The sequence below is a fragment of the Chelmon rostratus genome, chromosome 21 (assembly GCF_017976325.1).
Source record: "Chelmon rostratus isolate fCheRos1 chromosome 21, fCheRos1.pri, whole genome shotgun sequence".
Taxonomy (NCBI): Eukaryota; Metazoa; Chordata; class Actinopteri; order Chaetodontiformes; family Chaetodontidae; genus Chelmon; species Chelmon rostratus.
In genome coordinates, this window is record NC_055678.1 from 1,010,221 (window position 1) to 1,031,054 (window position 20,834).

Genomic DNA, 20,834 nt, shown 5'->3' on the forward strand with positions numbered 1-20,834 from the left:
AAGACAGACGATAGCTTTAAAAACATTAACAGTATTTATTGGATTACAATATTAAGTATTGATAGTATATATGAATTTCTTATTTATTGAGTGAATTTCTGAATCACAAAACTCTGACAATTAATAAAAAAGTGCATTTGATGAAACCACACCTTAATCTTACATCTGTCCTTGGCACTTGCAGAATTTATAGTTATTTAGGCTAGGTTGCTTAATCATATGTATTCATATCTATTTGACCTGCATTATATTTTTGTATTTATTCTTCATTCTAAATATTATTTTTTCAGATACTATTTTTTTTATTATTAATTCAATTATGCTTTCAGCATTCTCATATCTCTCCGTGTATTTGTTTTGTAACTTATGTGATATGTGCATTTACTCTGTTACTTAGCTTTTTCCACAAATGGCAAACATCAGGCTTTTATTTTATAAGCACAACCGCTCGACATCCGGTCACAATCCTTGCTTTCTTTACACATCTGAATTGCACATGTGCGTCTTTCATGTAATGGCCACAAACGCACCAGTTCTGCAGAGAGGTTGTGGATGTTGGTGGTTCAACAAAGGAGATATTTTCACAGGTCTGCCTTTGCCAGCAGACAGAAAGATACTCGTCGAGACCTGCAGACTCATCTATGGATTAATGGACTTGACCAGCCAAGGAGTGTTGAGTCAGGGTAACCGGTAACTTAATTGTTTCGACAATGAACCAATAAGATTCTTCGATTCTAACTGACTGGCGGGGAGTCCCAGGAATTTAACCTCTGTGGGGTCGTTATCAAGGTCATTGATACGACCTGGGTCGTTAACTTAGCGCTCCTGGCAGTGTAACATCACCTGAGGCAGCTACTCTTCTTTTCCGACTATTTCAGTATGTGGGTGTTCAGTATTGCGCATCAGCAAAAGTTGCAACTTGTTTGGACTAGAAGATCACAGAACCCAGCATCCCTCTTAAGACTGGGCTCTCAGGTTGCTGTTTACCATGCCACACCTACTCTCCTGCGCCCAGAGCACAGCAGCATCGACCCTGTGATGAAGAGGCGACGTAGAGTCCAGCACAAGCCTGCTGTCTCAGGTGGATGGCGGGATCGTGAGGGGTCAGACCAGAGTAAAGTGTGGAAAAATGAGATCCCAGTTTTGTATAAGCAAAATCAGAGAAGGGGAGTCGACAGCAGGGTGTCGTCTGAACTCAGGAAACTGTGTCTGGAGGATTTCCCTGCAGAGAGGGAGAGGCCCGAGAGACAGAAGTCAACACTGGACTCCAAAGCAGAGAACCTTGAGATTGTTTTTGGCATCGCTCCCTGTCTCTTGGCTCTGACTCAGGGGAGAAGGAAGGCCCGTAAACTGTTTGTAAAAGATGGAGAGGCCTCTCACAGGGCCTCTGTGTTAAAGGTGTGCGAGGAGGCTCATCGGCGAGGAGTACAAGTCCACCGAGTCACTAAGAAAGATCTGGACAAGATGTCTTCTGGACGAGTACATCAAGGGGTGTGTCTGCAAGCCAGTCCTCTGAGGTTTCTCACCGAAAACAGTGACTCTGCATCCAGAGGGAGAGGCAGCAGCACCCCTCTCTGGCTTGTCCTGGAGGGAATCCAGGACCCGATGAATCTAGGCGCCATCCTGCGCTCTGCCTACTTCCTCGGTGTGGACAGAGTCGCCAGCAGTCTTCATTACAGCTGTCCGTTGTCTCCAGTGGTCAGCAAGGCCAGCTCAGGGACCATGGAGGTGATGGGTGTGTATGGGTATGAAAACCTTGAAGATATGGTCAGGTCAAAGGTGGCACAGGGCTGGCAGGTGGTTGGCACGGTGGGAGCTGAAGCAGAGGAGTCCCAGCTTCCTGTCACCCAGTGCTCAGACTTCCACATGACTAAACCCACGTTGTTGTTGATGGGGGGTGAGGGGGAAGGACTGTCCCAGAAGCTGCTCGCTCTGTGCCAAACCCTTCTCACCATCCCAGCTGGCAGAGAGTTGTTCCCCGGTATCGAGTCTCTCAACGTCTCTGTAGCTACAGGCATCCTGCTGCACTCCCTGCTGCTCTGCAGGAGGTCGACCAGGTGATGACCAGCCTGAATATCTGCCTGAGTTCTGCACGGGAGCTGAGAATTCATGAGCTGTGTGTGGACAACAGAATCACATGTTGATGCGCGTGAAACTGACCATTTCACTTCAGTTTTCAGCAGTTTAAAGGACAAGGCCAATGATATTTGGTGTTTTTCTTTCTGCTGACAAACTCCACAAAAAGCCCAAATTCAACAAGTCATTGAGTTTGTCTGATATATCTCCTTCCTTTGTGCCACAGAGCTCCACTGTTGTCCAAAAACTATTAAAAAACACACCAATGAGCTGCACATTTCAGTGAACACACACACTGTAACTTATCTTGACTCTGTTCAACATCTGCAACCTGCTGCTGGAAATACTCATTAACCCACCAAAGAATACTACTGACAGTATGTACTGAGTGTATTTTTCCATGCTCTGGGTGTGTGACCATTAAAATGAAGGGAAGTTAATAAGAAGGTCGAAACAGTTGGAATTTGCAGTTCGAATAAAATAATACTTGATCATATTCGGCTTGTTTCTTCGTTGTTGATCTTCGTCTCCACACACACTCTATGGACATACCTGCCAGGGTCATAGCCACCGCTGAGGGCACTGAGGTCATGTTCTCAGTGTTGTCTCTTGGAATTTGAGGAGCTTATATTCTAGAATTGTACATAAAATGGAAATAGTGGGTTTTCACAAGGCTGATAATGTTGCTTTTAGACTTCATATTGTTAGATTTGACAGTTTTAGGCAGAGAAAAAATCAATTGAATAATGGATTGAGTATCCACCAGAATTACACAACATGGCTTCATGGAGAAACGTTTGAAACTGCGTAGCCTGTCAGGTAAGGAAAAGAAAATATATTTCAATGGTTTATACAGAAAATGTGAAAAATAAAAGTAAATTGCATTTTTTGTGGCCAATCAAAACTTCCTGGCTTGGGTGGGAAATTGGGACTCGTGACCAGCATTAACTGAATGCTGTGGATGTAAAAGCTTTGAGGTGCTGGGAGAAGCTAAAGGCTGCAGCCACCTGCCAAACATTTGTTCACTCTTTGCATTGTGCATGGATCCTGTCCCTTGAAGTTCCCAGCTAAATACTCTATACAGCCAAAGGTATGTGGACACATGAACATGTCAGCATATTTCAAAATCATGCACATTCATCTGTTTCTATAACAGCATCCACCCCTCTAGGAAAGCTTTCCCCTGGAACTTGGCTATAAGGAATGGCTGCCGTTTAGAGATCTAACAATGACGTTGGGTGATTGGGTCTGGCTCACAATTGGCTTTCCAGTTCACCTCAGGGGTTTTGAATGGGCTTGAGGTCGGGTTCTGCACAGGCCAGTCAAAGTCTGCTACACCAAATTGGGAAAACCATTTCTTTAAGGATCTAGCTTTGTGCAAAGGGTCATTATCATATTAAATATACTGTTGCTGCGAAGTTGAAAACACATGATTGTCTATAAGTGTAATTGATTTCCCTTCATTGGACCTAAGGGAACTGACACAACCTAGGAAAACCTCAGACCAAACATAACACATGTGGACAGGAGTGTCCCCATACCTCTGGCCATATAGTGTAAATGACACAATAATACTAATTTCTCAAAGCTCCAATAATAACACAAAGGGTTTTAAGGTCTTGTATGTTTCTAAAATTGAGTCCAGTGGTTCTTTCTGTAGTTTAGAGTTATGTCAGACTATAAAAAGCCATCTGATATCTGGAAAGCTGACAGAGTAACTGAAGAATAACTGAGCCGACACTTTCCACATGGTGGCAGTATACACAAGCAGAGCGACCAAACCAGCAAGCCATCGACTGAGGAAGAAGAGTGGCGCACACAATGCACTGCACGGCTGACAAGGGTTGTGTCTCCCTGATTTTCACGATAAATTTCCAATTCAGTGGAAACTTGTGAAACGGCAGCAGCGGAGCCGTTCTGTGTCTCTCTCTATATATTTGCAAACTGGATTTAGTAAGAATAACAAATCGTTGACCGGAAACGTCGGCGACGGGTCCAACTAATCCTAAACATTGGATTACACAGTGAAGGCTGCATGAAGGAGCTGCCCAGCCCAACGGGGGCTTGGCCGACACCCTCGTTTATGGAAATCGACACCGAGGCTTTGATATTTGGGCCTTGGTTTTTTTCTTTATGATGGAGGTGGAACGAAAGAAGAGTTGTGCGTAAAGAAGCGAGATATTGTTATTTTTGGGCGATTGGTTGCAAAAAAAGCTTCCGTATTCTTCCTGCTTGCTTTAAGAAAATTGAAAGGTTGATGGTTGTGGCTTAGCTGGCTAACAGCTGGATCGGCTAACGCTAGCTAGCCAGAGTGCTACCCTTACGTCTTTCTTTTGATGTGATGCGAATTCAACCATTACTATCGGCCATCAACATTTCGTCAGGAAAAAAAATAGTTCTCGTTGCGGTGGAATATTAGTTAGCTTCATACTGTACTGTCCGGCGTGTCAGTCTTTACAGACACGTTTTAAGAATATAGATTTATTCTTAGGTTGCTGGCTGAATATATTGTACCGTATTGAGTTAGCCGTGTACATGCTATCCAAATGAGCAAAAGCTAATTGGCTGGAGTCAACACTGACCTAACGTTAGCTATCATTAGCATTAACTACGTTAACTATCAGACAGCTCATTTTACTCCTCAGATGGTGAGTAATTTGCTGTAGTTGTCAACAATAACACTGAACACTTCACATTAATACGGAATCATGTCACGGCCACCGGTGTGTTAATGTCGGGTATCTGGGTTATTGGCCTTGCTAACTGGCTAACCGTGTAATTTTGCTAACAGGCAAATAAATTTGTCAGCGTGTGCAGAAATTTAGGAAATCCTGGACTCAAGAGTTGTATTGAGCAATGCCAACGTTGGCGTGATTTTCATTTTGAAATCTACCCAGGGCTGATTTGGCCTGCTTTGTCAGTGACACAACTAGACTTGTCTTTTTTGTTTACATGCGTATAACTTATGCGGTTGTCGGTTGAATTTCTTGCTAGCTAGCTAATGTTAGCCTCATACGAGACACAATCTGCTATGTCCTGACATTTGTGTATGTTGTGGCTGTTTTAAATTTCGATGTGGATCTAAGTTTGCGTTCATATTAACTGAAATGACACTAAAATTTCGCCGAAAGAAAGGCACTGATGCCAATAGACTGTTGTCGAAGGACGGTAAATAATAGCCACTGGTTCCATTAACGCCATTTTAACAGGGCTCCTGCGAGGGCCTGTGTGGTGGTGTTTTATTTGCGGTTCGGTGCCTTCCACCGGACCGGGACTTGAATAAAGTGCCTTTGGTCTCACTGGAGTTACAAAAGGAGGCGCCGTTTGAACATGGAGGGCCCGAGCCGAAGCACTGGATTCAGGCAGAGCCGACGGTCCCGTTCACAGCGCGACAGGGAGCGGCGGAGGAGGAGAGTGAACCTGGCGGAGGAGCGGGCCACATCCCTGTCCTCAGGCTCCGATCGGGAGGCTTGTGGGACAAACAGTGTCCTGGGTCCCGGTGGTAGAGAATGCCGGCCCAGTTTTGGGAGACACAGGCCTCCACGCCGGAGGAAGAGAGAGTCGGTGTCCTGCGAGGAAGATGTCATTGATGGCTTCGCTATTGCGAGCTTTATCAGCCTGGAGGCACTGGAGGTAAATGTCTTGGTTGTACCTTTTGTATACCCAGTAAACAGCTGTCATTAATCAAACGCATTATATGTATTTTGTACATTAGCATAAACTAATTGATGGATCCCTCTTTAATGTAGCTTGACAGGCAGTTGTCGCAACCCTCTCTCGGATTTATTCGTTTGTCGTGGGCAGAGCAGACGAATTGAAACTTGGATGCCTGTTTTTAATCTTTTTTTCTCTATACTTGTCTCCATCACGTCAAATCCTGCCTTCTTCCCTCCTGCTAAAGGTGTGAAAGAGCTGCAGATTGAACTCCTCAACTCTGACACCATTTCTTGCTCGGAGAAAGCAATCCTCTCCGGCCAACCCCAAACCCCAAGGCATCCCTCTGATGGGTTCTGGAGAGGCCTTAATTATTCATGTTCTAATTCTATGAGGTGTTGATGAGCTGACAAATGGCCTCTCAGAAAAAGAAAGAAAAAACTAATCTACAGGAAAAAGTACAATTGTGTGTTACTCGACAGCAGAGACTGAGTTTTTTATGTGCTTGGACCTGGATCCTGTACTTTATACTTTTCATTCATGACCTGTTCTGGTCAGTTGTCAACCCATCGCAACAGGCAGTTTCCACCATGCATTTAGAGCTTTAATATATCATGCTTACATATATGTATGTATATAATAATTACATGATGTTGACATGTGGCATCTGATGAAGAGATAATAGTTTTTAATGCTGGTGAATGTGCCTTCAGGCTGGGTCTGAAGGTATTTGCTTTGACCTCTGCATCAGGATAGGAAATCAGATACATTTTGTCAGTAGGTTATGTTGTAAAACTGCATCTTTACATACACAAACAGTTCCACAATTCTCCAGGGTAACTTGATTTTACATTCAAATGAACCAGCGAATGCAAACGTTGATGGTTAGTTGCTACCTGACTCTGCTACTGTTTGTTTGCAGTGTTTTCTGGTGGAAAGTGCCAAATTTCTTTTTGATTTTTCAGATTTCTGACCTGAATTTATTAACAACAGTAACTGCTGCAGCTATTCGCCCAGTTTGACTAACAAGCTGTGGTGATCTTCATGTTGCCTCCACTTGATGCTCAGTTCTGTTTATTCTTTATTCCTAAAGCAAATATCTCTTTCAGCCACAGTATTTTTCTATAATATTCATCCTAACCTTGAAGGATCCAACCAAACAGAATAATGACAGTGTGTCAGTTTTAAGCTTAAATAGTCTTCTTTCAATGCATCTAACTACCTGGATTTTAAACTCCACACATTAGTTGTGGAATATATGCAGCAACTTGTAATTTATAGATGTTATTTGATGTGATTGCACCTGTTTTGTGCATGTCTTCATTTGGACCACCTGTACTTCTCAATATCAACAGTACCTTTTCCTTGATGTTTAACTGCCCTTTTCTTCTGCATGACTCTCTTGGGTTTGAAGAGCCACTTTGGTCTCAGACTGTCTTTCTGTCCGAGTCACTGGTTCCCAGCCTTTCCAGTTCGTGACCTTAGCCAACCAATGTCTACTCACAACAGAACTGAGAATTTCCCATTTTTAAATTATGTAGTTGTCATCATTTTTGGTGGCCTGAAGAATTAATACATTGCAGTCTTTAATCAGAAAAACAGCCTAAAAGCAGAGCTGCTTCTTCCTGTTTTTAACTTTTAGTCATATTAACCCCTCAGATTTATCTTCCCACCCCCTGGGGTAGATAGCGGCGATGATAATTGACCAAAAAGATTGGAACCTGTGTGCACTGCATTGTGCTTTTAATACAACAAGTGCTTTTGTTTTGTTGGGGACATTTGTTACAGGAGCATATATTGTTGTGTATGTGGGTTTGAATAGGGTGGACAGAATATTAGGAACCAGTTCAATGCAACACAACCACAAAATACAGTCTCAAAACACACCATATAATTGAGTCTCATGCAGGCGGCTGTATTGCATTACATCATTCAGTTGTTTCTATTTTTGCGATCGCTCAGTAGAAGCTTTGCAGAAATTAGGTCTGTCAGGACATTTAGCATGTAGCTAGCCCGTGGTCTTTGCCCTGAGGCAAACAAATATGTGTTCGTGGGCAAACATGTAAACACAACAACATAATTTCTTTTCTCCTCATCAGATGGACTGCTCGCTGAAGCCCAGTCAGCGCACTGATATGCTGGGAAGGAGGAACAAGGGGAAGAGAGGGCCGGAGGAGAACGGTGGAGGGCCGCTGTCTGAGCCCGAGGAAGGAGCCCCGCACAGCTACTCCAGCAGCTGTTGGAACAAGAGTAGAAATAAGAGAAGAAGGATAGAGGTAAGGCCATGAGTTGTGACTCTGCTGAGCTCTAATGGTTGGATCTATAGTCATCTTGTCATGTGAGATGTTGAGCTCTAGCTCTTAACCAAATAGCTATGTTTACATTTCTGTCGTGCTGCTGACCTGTATATCCTGCTGTTGAAAATGACCTAGTAAAACTGGTTTAGAACACCTGTCATTCGAGGGAGTTTCCTTTCAGCTAAGAAAGGTGGTTTTCTGTTAACATCCTTTACCTTTTGAACATGTAATCACTATATACATTTTTTCATTTAACCTTATTTTAAACCTATTTAAAATCTACTGGAGTTAATAATATGTATTTCTTTTCTAGGGACATCCTCTGGAGACTGGCTACATTGTGAGTTTCCTTTCTGATAGTGTGAACATGATGTTCAGGTGTATCAGTGTCCTGCAACACTGTGCAACCTTTCTGCAAACTGTTCATTAATATTCCAACAGATGCAGATCTGAATGTTTTTTCTGTCTTTTTTCAGTGTGACACTGAGAGTGATACAGGAGACAAGGTGTGTTGTCCTTCTTGTTATCTGATCAATATTAATTGCAGTCTTTTCATATTAGGTAATGAGTGTGTGAAACACAGTTTGGACTGCCTGGCAGAGGTCTTCAAAGAGCTTCAGTGTTCTTGAATGGGAATGCAGCTAGATAAACTCAGATCCTCTTGATATTTCATTCATTTGTTGGGTCATATTATCGACCGTCACACCTGATGTGATCTTGATACCTCATAAGAAATTGTCAAGTGATATGTTGACTTTTTAGTATCGATGAAATGAAATCTTTGTGTCCCCGTCTAGGCCTCCGACAATGACATGGACCCAGTCTTCACAGTCAGTACTAGAAAAGGTAGGAGAAACTCCGTGTTACCTGTCCACCTTCACGTTTCAGGAAACAGTGAACTGAGGGGCAGTTAGTGGGCCTCACAAGCTGAACATGAGTGAAGTAGACTGACTGACTTTAATTGAATATTTTCTTTTTTAAAAGGAGCAGAATAGAGCGTACACTGTTCCGTCCAATGATGTGATATGACATGAAAGATCAGCTGTTTGGTATTCCATGATGTGGGTTTAGTTGATAATGACTGAGTTTCCGTGCCTCAGAACAACCTGGAGCTGTATCCAAAAAATGATTGTCCAATTTTTGTCGGGTCTGTTTCAGACCAGCTCTGACTGTCCTTGGAATTTGGATTTGGGCTCTTGTTTTGAAAATGGGTTTAGATCCAGAACTTGGAACTGGAAAGATTTCTTCCCCTGAGCACTATTTCACATTTTTGGTTTGTGGTCCCTCTGTGGACATTTCCCGCCTGTCTCTGTGCTGTAATGTGCAGGAGAGGCAAAATGCTGACTGATGTTCTCTTCTCCAGTTGTGGAACCTGCCCCCTCTAACATGGGCGCATCCATGGGCAAAAGCTGCCCCCCTCTACCTGCCCGTTGCGGCGGTGTGTCACGCTTGATGGTGACCCCGAGAGTATCTGGCCTGGAGCGAAGCCAGGAGAAAAGCCTGGAGCAGCATTTCCCAGAGCCCGTTTCTTCTTCTACCTCTTCTGCCCCCTTCTCTTGCCTGCCTTCCTCGGTCACAGCCTCGGGCACGGTCCCCCGGTCCAGCCCGCACAACGGTAACAGCGGCCGCCACAACGGCAGCCCGCCGCTCTCCAAACCCCAGCCCTTCCTCACTTTGCCTGGGCGATCTCACTCCATCTACAACATCAACCGGTACCTCGATCAGATTCTTTTTTTACTCAATGAACCCCTGCTGGCTTAACTCTCTTTCACTGAGGGGGGTGGTAAATATATAAATTTTGCTTTCTGTCTTCTCAGGAGCAACACCCCTGTCAAACCTCCCTCATCTGCTTCATCTGTTGCATCTTCCTCATCCTCCATGCGCCCCCCGACTCCCTCCACCAGTGTGTCGCTGACCTACATCAGGAGCTCAGGATCCTCAGGGCCCCTCCGACCCCCATCCCGAGCCAGCTCCGGGGCCCTGTTCACATCCTCGCCCGGCCTGCCTCCCCCTCCGCCTCTGCTACAAGGCCCTGCTAACTCCGCTGCAGCAGGTACAGTGCAGGGGGGAACGCTGCTTTTCACTGCCGTCACAGTCTGCCTGCTGTTCATGGGAACACAATGACTCATGTGCTGCTAAAATAAATCAAACCCAGACTTCCTCTGGTGGTTGTCTGGGTTTGTCTCTGTGTTGAGGAAGTTATATATCGACGAGCTTCGATCTGATCACAGCAACACTGCATCATTGCATTCCTTGTATGAAGCAGAGGCTGCCTGTTGTTCTGTTCTGGATTTAGAGAATAATAATAAGTCGCACCTTAAAAACCAGAAATGTGTTATTCTTGTGTATGTCAAATGAAGTGTTAAAAGCAGGCGCTGTCACGTGTCAACATTTGGCGCTCTAAGAGCCAATCTGTGGTATGATTTTGATGTGGACGTTTTATTTTCAGTAATTCACTTTATTTATTTTCTCCCCCTTATTTTGACACCTTCAGATCAGGAAATTATGCGTCATAACTTAAACTCCCACTTCTTGAATTCACAAGAGCGCGAGGGCAGACGCAGCGTCCCAGGGGCTGAAAATAACGCCGCAGCCGCGGGCCGCTCCACTCCCGGCGGTCCATCGGCATCGAACTCGGCGCCAGGCTCGTCGGGCCGGACGTCTCAGAACCAGCCGAGCATCCCGCCCCTGGCCTTCCAGTTCCATCAGCACAACCACCAGCACCAACACACGCACACGCACCAACACTTCACGCCCTTCCTGCACCCCACGGCCACCGCTCCGCCTCTGGTGAGATGCTGAACATCTGCGTCGTACTTGAAATTCCATCGTGGCTGGAATGTGTTTTTTGCGATGTTTTAACCCACACGCTGCTTTTGTCTTGTAGTTTGATAAGTATCCCGGCAAAATGGACGGGCTGTACCGTCACCCCGTGAGTACTTTTCTAATCTGTGGTGATCATTTACAGCTGATTAAACATTAAAAAAGCAGACTGAGGATACGTTTCAGCTGTTTGAAGTCATGTACGTGTGCGTCTGTGTCGTAGTTCTTCCCACAATACCCGCCGCCCTCAGTGCCGAGTATCCAGCCCGTGATTCCTCCCACTGGGCCTTTCAGCTCCTTGCAAGGAGCATTTCAGCCAAAGGTGAGCAAAATCCTCCTTCCATCTTTATGTTAATTATTCCTGGACATCCACTAGACGCCTTTCTGTCAGGGGACGTCTCGCGTCGCCCGGTGTCATTTTTGTCTTGATGAAGTGACACACTGGAATTCCTCTCATGAAAATATGAGTGTTTGGTAACAAGCAGGACTTCCCAGACAATGCCACAAGCACTGACCCCCACACAGCATGAACGCCACAAGGCTTCTAAATGACTCTTAACTTGGTGAATCTGCATCCTTATTGACTTCAGAAAGAGCGACTTCAGAGTCTGCTGTGATGTAGTCACATCAGCTATAGCTGACATGAAAAGGCAAAGAATAATGTGAGATGTGGATCAGTTGTAGACCTGTAGACCAGTAGGTTGTGGCTGATGTGTTGTGCTGTGTGTGACAGCCTCTTGTCCCTCAGGGAACGGGTCCTGACATTACTGCACGTCTCGGGGTTGTCCCTCACCACCTGCAGCCCAAAGACCCCCGGGTAAGAACAACACGCTTACTTAGAACCTGACGTTTGCATCGTTACTTTAGAAGATGTCCCTTTGTTTGCATTGAACCGAGGACAGATGTGGAAGGCTAGGATGTGCTGCGACGTGGCCGAGTCAGTGCAGTAAAGAGTGCAAAACTATTCCTGAAAGAGTGAGATCTGTTGATTAAAAGTGGTTTTACACTTCTGTTCTCTTGTAGCTAACTGATCCATTTGGGACAACGTTGAAAATCAGTAATGTAAGCAAAAACAGATGTTTTTGAATCCCTTGGCTCCTTAAAACCTTCAGCCTGTTTTACTTTCTCATCGCTTCACTCGCTCTTTGCACTAATCTCACTTGTAATCTCGACTGCGACTGGTCTATTCTCTGCCCTTGCACACCCAGTTAGATATTTCAGACCCAGAAATGACCCTGTTTATAATGTGTGTGGTTGTTCTTTCCCCCGTGATTTTCTTGTATCCCTGCTTTTGCATTTTTCACTGACTTTTTATTTTCCAAACTTACACTGAGCTTTAGCGAGTAACCTTACCTCCAGCTGGAAACCCCCACCTCGTTTAGAGGCTAGACGACAGGAAGAACATCTGACTCTGTGTGCAAAGGCTTTAGACTTGCACATGCAGGATTCGTGGAGTAACATCGTAAACCTCTGTGACTTTTGTGCCGTGCAGAAACCAGGAAAGTGGTGTGCTATGCATGTGTATGTGGCCTGGATGATTCTGAGTCATCAGAAAAAAGTAAAGGTACGTGTTTCTAATTGAAATTATGTGTTGCGATTTTAAATTGAGCGAATGAAAGTGACAAATCACTCAGTTGCAAAGTGTCGTGACCCCTCTCAAAGCCCGGTTAACCGCTCTAACCGTCTCTTGCAGCTGATGCAGGCTGATCCTCACAAGTTGGACTTCCGTAGTGAACTGCTGGCCCGTCTTCCTGGAGCTGGGGGACTGGGCCCCCTGGGGCCCATAGGAGGAGCCCTGCCTCCCACTCATGATCTGACCAGACCTCCCAGTCTGTTCTCGGCCACAGGTGCGTGGCTCAACATGTTTGTCTGTCATGACCGGTTGACAGATTGCGAATTTATTGCTGATTTAAGCGACCTGACGAAGAGATGCTATTTGGTTTGTTGTCTTTTAGTGTTTTACTTCTCACATCACATCAAAACTAATCAGTTCCTTCTCTCACCACCTGCCATTGTTTGCTTTTTGATCCGTTCTGTCCTCTCATCCTTGAGATTTGACAACATTGCTGTCACATGAAGTGTGTGAGTAGCTTAATGCTCTTGATTTCATCACTCGTGACATTTTTTTTTCCTTTTACTACTGCTTCTTTCCCTCAGGCCCAGTCAATCCGTCCTCAGCTCCGTTCATCTCCCCATCGACGCCCCACTCCTCTTTCCTCGCACCAACTGCACACTTGGGTGAGAGCAGCTTAAAAAGCCACATCTGTGTTACCTCGGTGTCACTTTCCATTCATTTGTATCTGGTGAAGGTCGGGTGCATATCTCTTGATGGGAAAGATTTCAAAGCTGTTATCTTAAATGTTAAATATTCTAATTAATATATGCAAGTGTAATTTAGCTGCAGTTGTGATGCAGTAAAACTGTGTTTTTGATCGCTGTGTCCATGTTCTTGCATCTGACTGGAGACATTTCAGACATTTCAGCGTAGCTTAAATTCTGTATACAAAAAAAAAGTCCATGAAAGTTTGTATCAGCACAGCTTTTCTGACGTTTATCTGCATTTGTGCTCTAGATCCATACGGCCGATCCCCACCCTTCACCCCTCTGGGAGCCCTTGGTTCTGGTGCCTTTGGAGGACTTGGCAGCCCAACACTTGGTCAGTCTTATAGTATCTCGAGGCTTAAAGTATCGGTTCAGATCTTTTCAAGCTTGTCTTTAAACAGTTGAAGAGGGCGTTCTCACTGACTGTTAGCTCGCTGGTGGCGGCGTGTCGCTTCAGGTACCAGTGAGACAATAAAATGTGATCCAGGATTTCCAGTTTGAGTAATAGATCTGTGAATTTGAAGGCTGATCAGATGCCAAAAGAACTGCACAGGGGATTTTTAATACTGTGAGACTGGATTTTACATCTCTGGCAGCACAGCAGCAGTTGTTTTCTCTCTCGTTGCGACGATGGCGTCTTTACTTTACAAAGTGACTTCCAGTTTTGAGCACTGGCACATGTTTGATTGGCCACTGCGACCTTGCCAGATGGTGTTGTGGTAAAAGTTGAGTGAGGTTCAGCTTTTTCGCTGGAAGACACCCCTTGTGTTGGCATCCCCGCCCGCCGGCATCACCGGACTGGCCTCATTCAGACCAATGGTGGAAGGGCTGCGTTGTTTCATAAGGAATAATTACAGCAGCTGATGAATCAACACACGTTTGTCATACTGCATTAACATTACACCTGCACAAATGAATCCTTTAAATCCTGACTTCTGTTTTTAGGGCAGATAATGTAGGAACAATATACACACACATTGAAGAAGGTTCAGTGTTTGTGATTATTCTCATGATGAACACTTGGAACGTCTGAACAGTTCACTCGTGTTCAGTTAAGTGGGGGAGTAACGTAAAAACACACAAATTAGCTGTGATTGGAGCTCCTGTCTGAACTCTGCCAATTAAAAACGATGATTGAGCTTGTTGCGGCTTGTCGGGTCGCATCTGTCCTGGTTGACTTCGCCAATCAAGTCTGATAAAAACAGCCACAGAGAGCAGCGCGTAGTTCACTGTGACTGTTCAGTGTTCTCATGCACGTAAGTCTGAGCTCACTAGTGTCGTGCTTAATGCTAGTTTATGCATTTGTTAGGTTTTGCGGTGGCCTCCACAGACCCTTCCACAACATGTCTGACACCTTAGTTGCAGAGCTCGTACGATTCAAATAGCAATCTGCAGAATAACATGTTGATATCACGTCTGTAGACATGTTGACTTATATCAGGCTAGTTTTAAGTGCTGGTAAAGGTTAAATGCATTTAGCAGCTAATGTGCTAAAATTGTGTTTGTCGTAAAGCTAAGCTAAAACTGACAAACCTTCATGCTAGCCTGTTATTCTGATGAGAGAGAGGAAAAGAGAATAGAGGAGCTGTTGTATTGGGGGGGTTTCTTGTGACAGTGCATAGATTAATAGCAGAATATGAGTAGGCTTAAACAAAACTGTTTTTCTAAACATAACTTGACATTTCAGTTTCCTCAGAAGTCTCTAACTGTGAGATCACTCAGTGGATAATTTCTGAGGAAGTGCGATCTGGTTCTGATGAAGTCGACAGTCAGAAATGCTTGTTGGAGCTTTAACAGCCCGTGTTGATGCCTTTTCTACGACCAGCGCCGCTTTGATCTCCATCCTGGGTTTTGTTTGAATTTCTTTCGAAATCCTGGTGCCGACAAAGATACAAAACTATTCTTAAATTTTCACGTGGCTGGGTATAAGCCATGACTAAAGACATGCAACAGGTGTCTAATGTTTGTGAAGACAAACAGACATCAACAACATGGACATGTTTAGTAACAGTTTCTGACACAAGTAGGCTGGAAATAAAAGTTTTTAGATGAAATACCCAGCTCTGCTTCTACCTCTGAGCAGGATACGCTTGACAGCTTTGGCGAGGTGTTTGTTTGCCATCGTCTCGCTGGTTTTCTCCTCTTAATGCTTTTCTCTCCGGTCTTATAGCACTGCTACAGCTCAGCTGTCACTGTCAGAGACATGCTGTGATTGGCTGTGCTGGCCTTTGTCATTGATTACAAGGATACGGTTTGATGCATCGACTCGAGCTGCTGTGAAGATCCAGCATGAAAAACGATGAGTTTATTGGGAAGTTGTTGCATCATTTAGTTGTGTTGCAACAACTAGACTAAGCTGGGAGGAATCGTTCTTTAAAGTTCCCCGTGCTAAACCGCATCACTTAAAGGGTTATAAGAGGTGTGATCATTTAACAAGGACCAACTTGTTTTGATCCAGAGTTTCTTCGTACATGCTGCAACAGAAGTTCTTCAAGTGCAAAATGCATTTGTGTCACTGAGGTGTGTTACCTGAAGGATTTAACCTGAAAGAACCTGTGACATGATAATCACGCTCACCTGGATGATATTAGATGCCAACAACAAAACCCGGTGACAAGCATGTGGACTTTACTTCTCCAAGATGGCACCAGCAGTTCTGCCAATGAGTTAATGTGACAGTTTTAATGGTTGGTTAACAAAAACTTTTCTTTTTGCTCCACAGCGAGCTCTGTGTTTGGCCCTAAAGATTCACCAGCTAACGTGGTTGGAGGCTTGCCCAACCCCAATCACCACGACCCATGGAACCGTCTACAGGGTGGCCCATCCGGGTTCCCCGCCGGCCCCAGCTGGGCGAAAGGGGCGGACAGGCGAGACGAGCGGGATCGAGGGAAGGAAGGCGAGAGAAGGGACATCCCTCACATCAAGGATGAAAAGGACAGGTGTGACATTCAGCTGATTTCATTACAGGCTTTTTATTTAAAGGAACAGCTTGGGGTTTTTTGACATGAGGTGGTGTTAGTTAGCAGTTAGCACCAATGTTCCCCCCAGGCGGTCATGTGATCACAGATCTCTCAGTGAGACGGGGACCAAAAACGAAAACTACCTGAAATGACACATGTAAGGACAGTTGGGTTGAACGATGTCTGTTATGTAACTGTGTGCACTTTATGTTTTGCAGAGACAATATGCTGTATGGCCGACAACCTGTGAGAATGTCTCCAGTTGCCCCCTCCTTCAAGCCCCGCAGTAGCACCCCAGTTTCCCACATTAACGGCCACAGCAGTGCCCTGGGGGGCAGCGGTGGGCCCATCGAGGACCTGACACGCAGCTTAAATAGAGACAGAGACCGCGAGCGAGACAGAGACGGAGACAAGAGGCCGCTGCTGACAGTGTCTTCACGGGGGCTGCCTCTTGGCTCTTCGTCTTTGGTAGCAGACAGGGACAGACCGAGGTCTTCCTCATCTTCTGCGCTCACTACGCCTCCACCTTCCAACCGCTCAGCCCCATCTCCTTTAGACCTTTACCCCCGCCCACTGGCCCCGACAGCACACGGCCTCCACAACGAGCCCTCACACTCCCAAAGAGACGGCGGCCTCCCTTCTTCCTCCTCAGCGACTGCCTCTGTCACCTCTTTGTCTCAGGCCAAGAAGTCTGACCGGACCACGACACCTGTCTCCAAACCCCCCCTGCTTCTCCCCCCGGTTAAAGTCAAAGAGGAGCGGAAAGAGGAGCCGGAGCACATCCCTATCACCCTGCCTCCTCCAGCACCCAACCACAGCTTTGACCGCCCCAACAGCCATCCACACCACCCAAGTTCTGGCACCCCCTCCTCTTCTTTATCACTGACTCCCACTCCTGGTGTTCCTCTGCTGCCACACACTCCAAACCACCCTCCTCCCCACCAACACCTTTCCCTACTGGACCGCTCCAGGGCCATTGAAGCGTATCTGGGGAGCACAGCAGGCGCTGCAGGGTTGGTAATGGGTCCAGGAGGAGACCGTTTCCCCCATGGTCCAGGCCAAGGACACCCACAGGGTCCACATAGCTTCCCTTGGGACCACTGGAGGGAGCTCGCGGCTCAGCAGCAGCATCAGCATCGCAGGGAGGCTTTGGCACTTCGATCAGACCCCCACCTGGCCCTGCGATCCGATCCGCATCTGGCCCGACTGCTCCAGCATCAGCGCCTTCTGGAGGCAGAGAGGGTCGCAGCTGTAGCAGCCGCCGCCGCAGCCGCCGCCCCTCACCACCCTCCGACATCTACCTCTGCTGCCTCCACCTCTGCCGTCCGCCAGGAGTTTGGCCTAATGGCCCATCACTTTGACCGCCCTCCTCACCTCGGACCCCCAGGAGGAGGACTGATTGATGAGGAGCAGCGCGCCCAGATCCTGAGGGAAGACTTTGAGCGGGCTCGCTACTTCGGGATGCACCCACATCTCCCTGCTGGCTCTCACCTCGCAAGCCCCTCTCATGCTGCTACTGCCGCTCACCTGGAGCAACTCCACCCCGGCCTTCTCTCCCACTCGCTCCCCCCTGGAGCTTCTCCGGCTTCCCAGCACCACGCTGGCCTATACGCTCGCTTGGGCCCGCTGAACCCACACCACCCGGCCAATGGCATCCTGGCAAAATCCCCCGCAGGCTTGGTGGGAGCTCTGGCAGTGGGGGCACCGCCTCCACTCATTCCGTCCATCACCAGCCGGTCATCCACTCCTCCCCGCAGCTCTAGACTCGGAGGGCCAGGTGAGCTGGCACTGTACAGTGCCCACAAAGACGCAGAGTCCAGATAGTACAGGGACAACACTGGAGGAGATTAAGGGAAATGTCAGGATCACTGTGCTGCTCTCAACCTGCCCCCTTTTCCGCTTGCAGACTGCTAAACCCTGCCCTCCCAGTTACACAACCAAAACAGCTCCAGCCCCCACAGAAAGGGTAACCGGGACTGGCTGGAGGTGACGGTAGGGAGGGAAATGCAAGACTTGGAATATGCGCAATGGTTCTATCGGTGCAATTTAAAGGTACATGGTTTCTGTGCATCCTTGGTGTCTTTTTATTTGATACTGGCTGTTGGTTATTACAGTGGTCGATTTCAGGAGCTGTATGAAGAGGCAGAGGACAGCTTTTTCCATTTGTCAGGTGATTTTTATGATCCATGCTTTTAAGCAAGCCTTTTCCGGGTGGATTGGAAATGACTTCCAGAGGGATGTACACTGTGAAAACATGTCGAGAGTTCATCCTCAGCTTGGTTTACTCATGGGATATTATAAAGCCCTCCTCTCCATAAATCAACCCTGATTAGTTATTGTGGATGAGGGTCTTTAGAAATACAGTGGTAAAGTGGTGCTTTCTGTTCTGTCTTTGTGTCTTCTTGTCATTGTGAAAAGACAAATTACTGATGAGACCATTTAATGAAGATCGGTAAGCATCGCACCTCAGTTTCCTGCTTTACCCAAAAATCTAAACCCAAACCCAAACCCTCGGCTTCACTGATAAAGAGATTCGACCTTTTTTGGCTTGTTTCGTTTTGTTTTGAAAGGATGAATGGCGACATGAACTGTGCTACACTGTGTGGGTGAACACAGTATTTTAGAGCTTCCTGTAACTGTTTCCCAGTCTCCTCTTGACTATATGTGCAGGACCAGATTATAGTAGTCTAGAGAAATTGCCTTTGTAATTATTATTCTTAACATTAATTATCTTCTATAATAATAAATATATTCACTGTTATGTTATTTGTCTTTGTTTCGGGTATCAACCAGTACTCTCTCCCCAGGTAATCTGTCTCAAACCATGCAAAAGACAAAGCAAAAGGCTTGCTTCACAGAAAACTTTGAAAGCTTGTGAACACGAAGCCGCATCCATCGCAGCCTCTGGCCTCTTCAAGGATCTCTTCTGTGACTTTATTATGCTGAGAGGGAGGTTTGCCTGTGTGTCACTGGTCGTGTGTTATATCCATTTGGGACTGTGGGAACCTTGTACATTGAACTGTCGAGTTGTTTCATCAACAAGAATAAGTTATATACATGGATAAGTGGGACATCTGCTGAAGAACTGAAAAAAATATATGTACTTGTGTCAAAAGACAGCTAGACAGTGGGTAGCCTGAGAGGGAAAAGACTGGGTCGATTATTTTAATATGACCATTTTATACCTTTCAAACCCCTCCCCTAGAGACCACAAAGATTAATTATTAAATGAATTGTTGTTTACTCTGTTGTGTGGGTCTTTTGTTCTGAGTCGTTTAATATAAAGATAGCAAATGTTATTCTCGTTATTGATTCATCTGTCAGTTACTGTCTCGATTAATCAATTAGTACATGAAACCACTACATGGTGAAAAATGTCAGTCTTCATTTTTCAGAAGCCAAGTTGATGAAAGAAATGAGTGCTGTTAAAAGCCAATGATACTGAGTTTATAATATGAGAATAAGAAAACCAGCACATATTTATATTTTAGAATCAGTACATTTGGGGCTTTTTCATTATAAAGTGCAGATTTTCTTTTGTAAATCAACAAATAGTTGAAATTTTATTAAATATGAAATTTTATACTTCATATTCCAGCTATTTTTCATATTACTTCGTCACACACGACAGGTTTGTACTGACACTTGGATTTGTATTGTCTAAAGAAAATGATCAACTCTTAATCCTGAGTGAGCAGGAAAGATCACTTTTCTCAGGTTTATCAATAATATTCCCATGCTTCAAATATTCAGGCCCTCTGCTCGCAGATTTATCACAAAGAAAAAAGACTCAATGATCATTCTGACTTACCACAAAACCTGTAGTTATATCTGAACATAGAAAAAATATGAGCCATTATAATCTTCTTGCTGTGGACTATCACAGTGACGTTATTGCGGCTCGTAAAACCGCAGCGTTACGGTGAAAATAAACCGATTACATCGCAAATATCACATCAAGCGAACTACAATAAGAAATGTCAAGATTTCAAGTGGCGCGCTTGTCGATATCTCGCGAGATTTCTGTGTGTTCTGTACTTTGTCAGCAGCAGCGGTCCTCCACCATTTCGCTGCGTAAAGTCTCCTCCCCGCGACCGCTACATTCTGCGCCGAAACCCAGTCTCTCCCGGTCCGTATTTTAACTTCTTCCCACAGACCAAGTGGTACCTCGTTGGGTACCGGGAGACAGTTTGGATTACTGGCATTACGGATTGAGTGCGATTTTACGCGGATGACGGCTCCTTCAACGAGAATTTAGTAAAAGAAAATTGGTCGGAAATTTCAGGTAGGTGGGAACTTAAGATGGCGGCCTTGAGAGGAAGGGGGGGCAAGGAGGAAGTAATGGGGGAATTGAGGGGGGGCTCAGACGAACGAAAGGACGCAATCAGACAGCATTTTGCTTGATAGTATTTTTGTAGGGACTGCGTTGAAATTTTCTGACACTGCATTACTCCAGGACAAAGTACCGAAATAAGACGTCATATCACCGCATAAATTCCAATTTCAACTGTGCGTAACGAAAAAAAATACAATTGAACCATCATTTCCTTACCGTCGCTTTTTAAGAGCCAGTTGTGGACCCTTGTGAGTCCCCCTAAATCCCCCGTATAATCATTGCAAAATTTATATGGAACTTTGTAACATTGTTTTTGTTCTTTTGTATATTTAGGTAGAAAGTAATAGGTAGTAGATCTTGAAACTG

At 45.5% G+C, this 20,834-nt stretch overlaps 2 protein-coding genes across 4 annotated transcripts; both read left to right on the top strand.

Annotated features, from left to right (window-relative positions):
- The first annotated feature begins 531 nt into the window (after window positions 1-531).
- Window positions 532-2,501, top strand: mrm1 (mitochondrial rRNA methyltransferase 1 homolog (S. cerevisiae)). The gene has a single exon (XM_041963150.1). It carries the CDS (start codon window positions 880-882, stop codon window positions 2,059-2,061), a length of 1,182 nt encoding a protein of 393 aa, XP_041819084.1. The 5' UTR covers window positions 532-879; the 3' UTR covers window positions 2,062-2,501.
- A 1,394-nt stretch (window positions 2,502-3,895) lies between these two features.
- fbrs (fibrosin) lies at window positions 3,896-19,369 on the top strand. 3 transcript variants are annotated; one of them, XM_041962931.1, is made up of 18 exons: window positions 3,896-5,709; window positions 7,830-8,006; window positions 8,341-8,367; window positions 8,504-8,533; window positions 8,825-8,873; window positions 9,391-9,739; window positions 9,845-10,080; window positions 10,522-10,817; window positions 10,915-10,959; window positions 11,074-11,172; window positions 11,584-11,667; window positions 11,874-11,912; window positions 12,343-12,414; window positions 12,544-12,697; window positions 13,008-13,088; window positions 13,423-13,506; window positions 15,895-16,111; window positions 16,351-19,369. In XM_041962931.1, exons 1-18 carry the CDS (start codon window positions 5,407-5,409, stop codon window positions 17,954-17,956), a joined length of 3,948 nt encoding a protein of 1,315 aa, XP_041818865.1. In that variant the 5' UTR covers window positions 3,896-5,406; the 3' UTR covers window positions 17,957-19,369. The 3 variants fall into 3 exon arrangements, with proteins under 3 accessions (XP_041818865.1, XP_041818866.1, XP_041818867.1); XM_041962932.1 differs by having other exon boundaries at window positions 11,599-11,667; XM_041962933.1 differs by having other exon boundaries at window positions 10,573-10,817.
- The last annotated feature ends 1,465 nt before the right edge of the window (window positions 19,370-20,834 follow it).

Bases quoted from the DNA above. Each gene is read 5' to 3' on its own strand.
- mrm1 (XM_041963150.1), top strand. From the start codon at position 880: ATGTGGGTGTTCAGTATTGCGCATCAGCAAAAGTTGCAACTTGTTTGG.
- fbrs (XM_041962931.1), top strand. From the start codon at position 5,407: ATGGAGGGCCCGAGCCGAAGCACTGGATTCAGGCAGAGCCGACGGTCC. The intron at 8,007-8,340 runs GTAAGGCCATGA...TTTCTTTTCTAG, and splicing joins ATAAGAGAAGAAGGATAGAG to GGACATCCTCTGGAGACTGG. The intron at 11,668-11,873 runs GTAAGAACAACA...GTTCTCTTGTAG, and splicing joins TGCAGCCCAAAGACCCCCGG to CTAACTGATCCATTTGGGAC.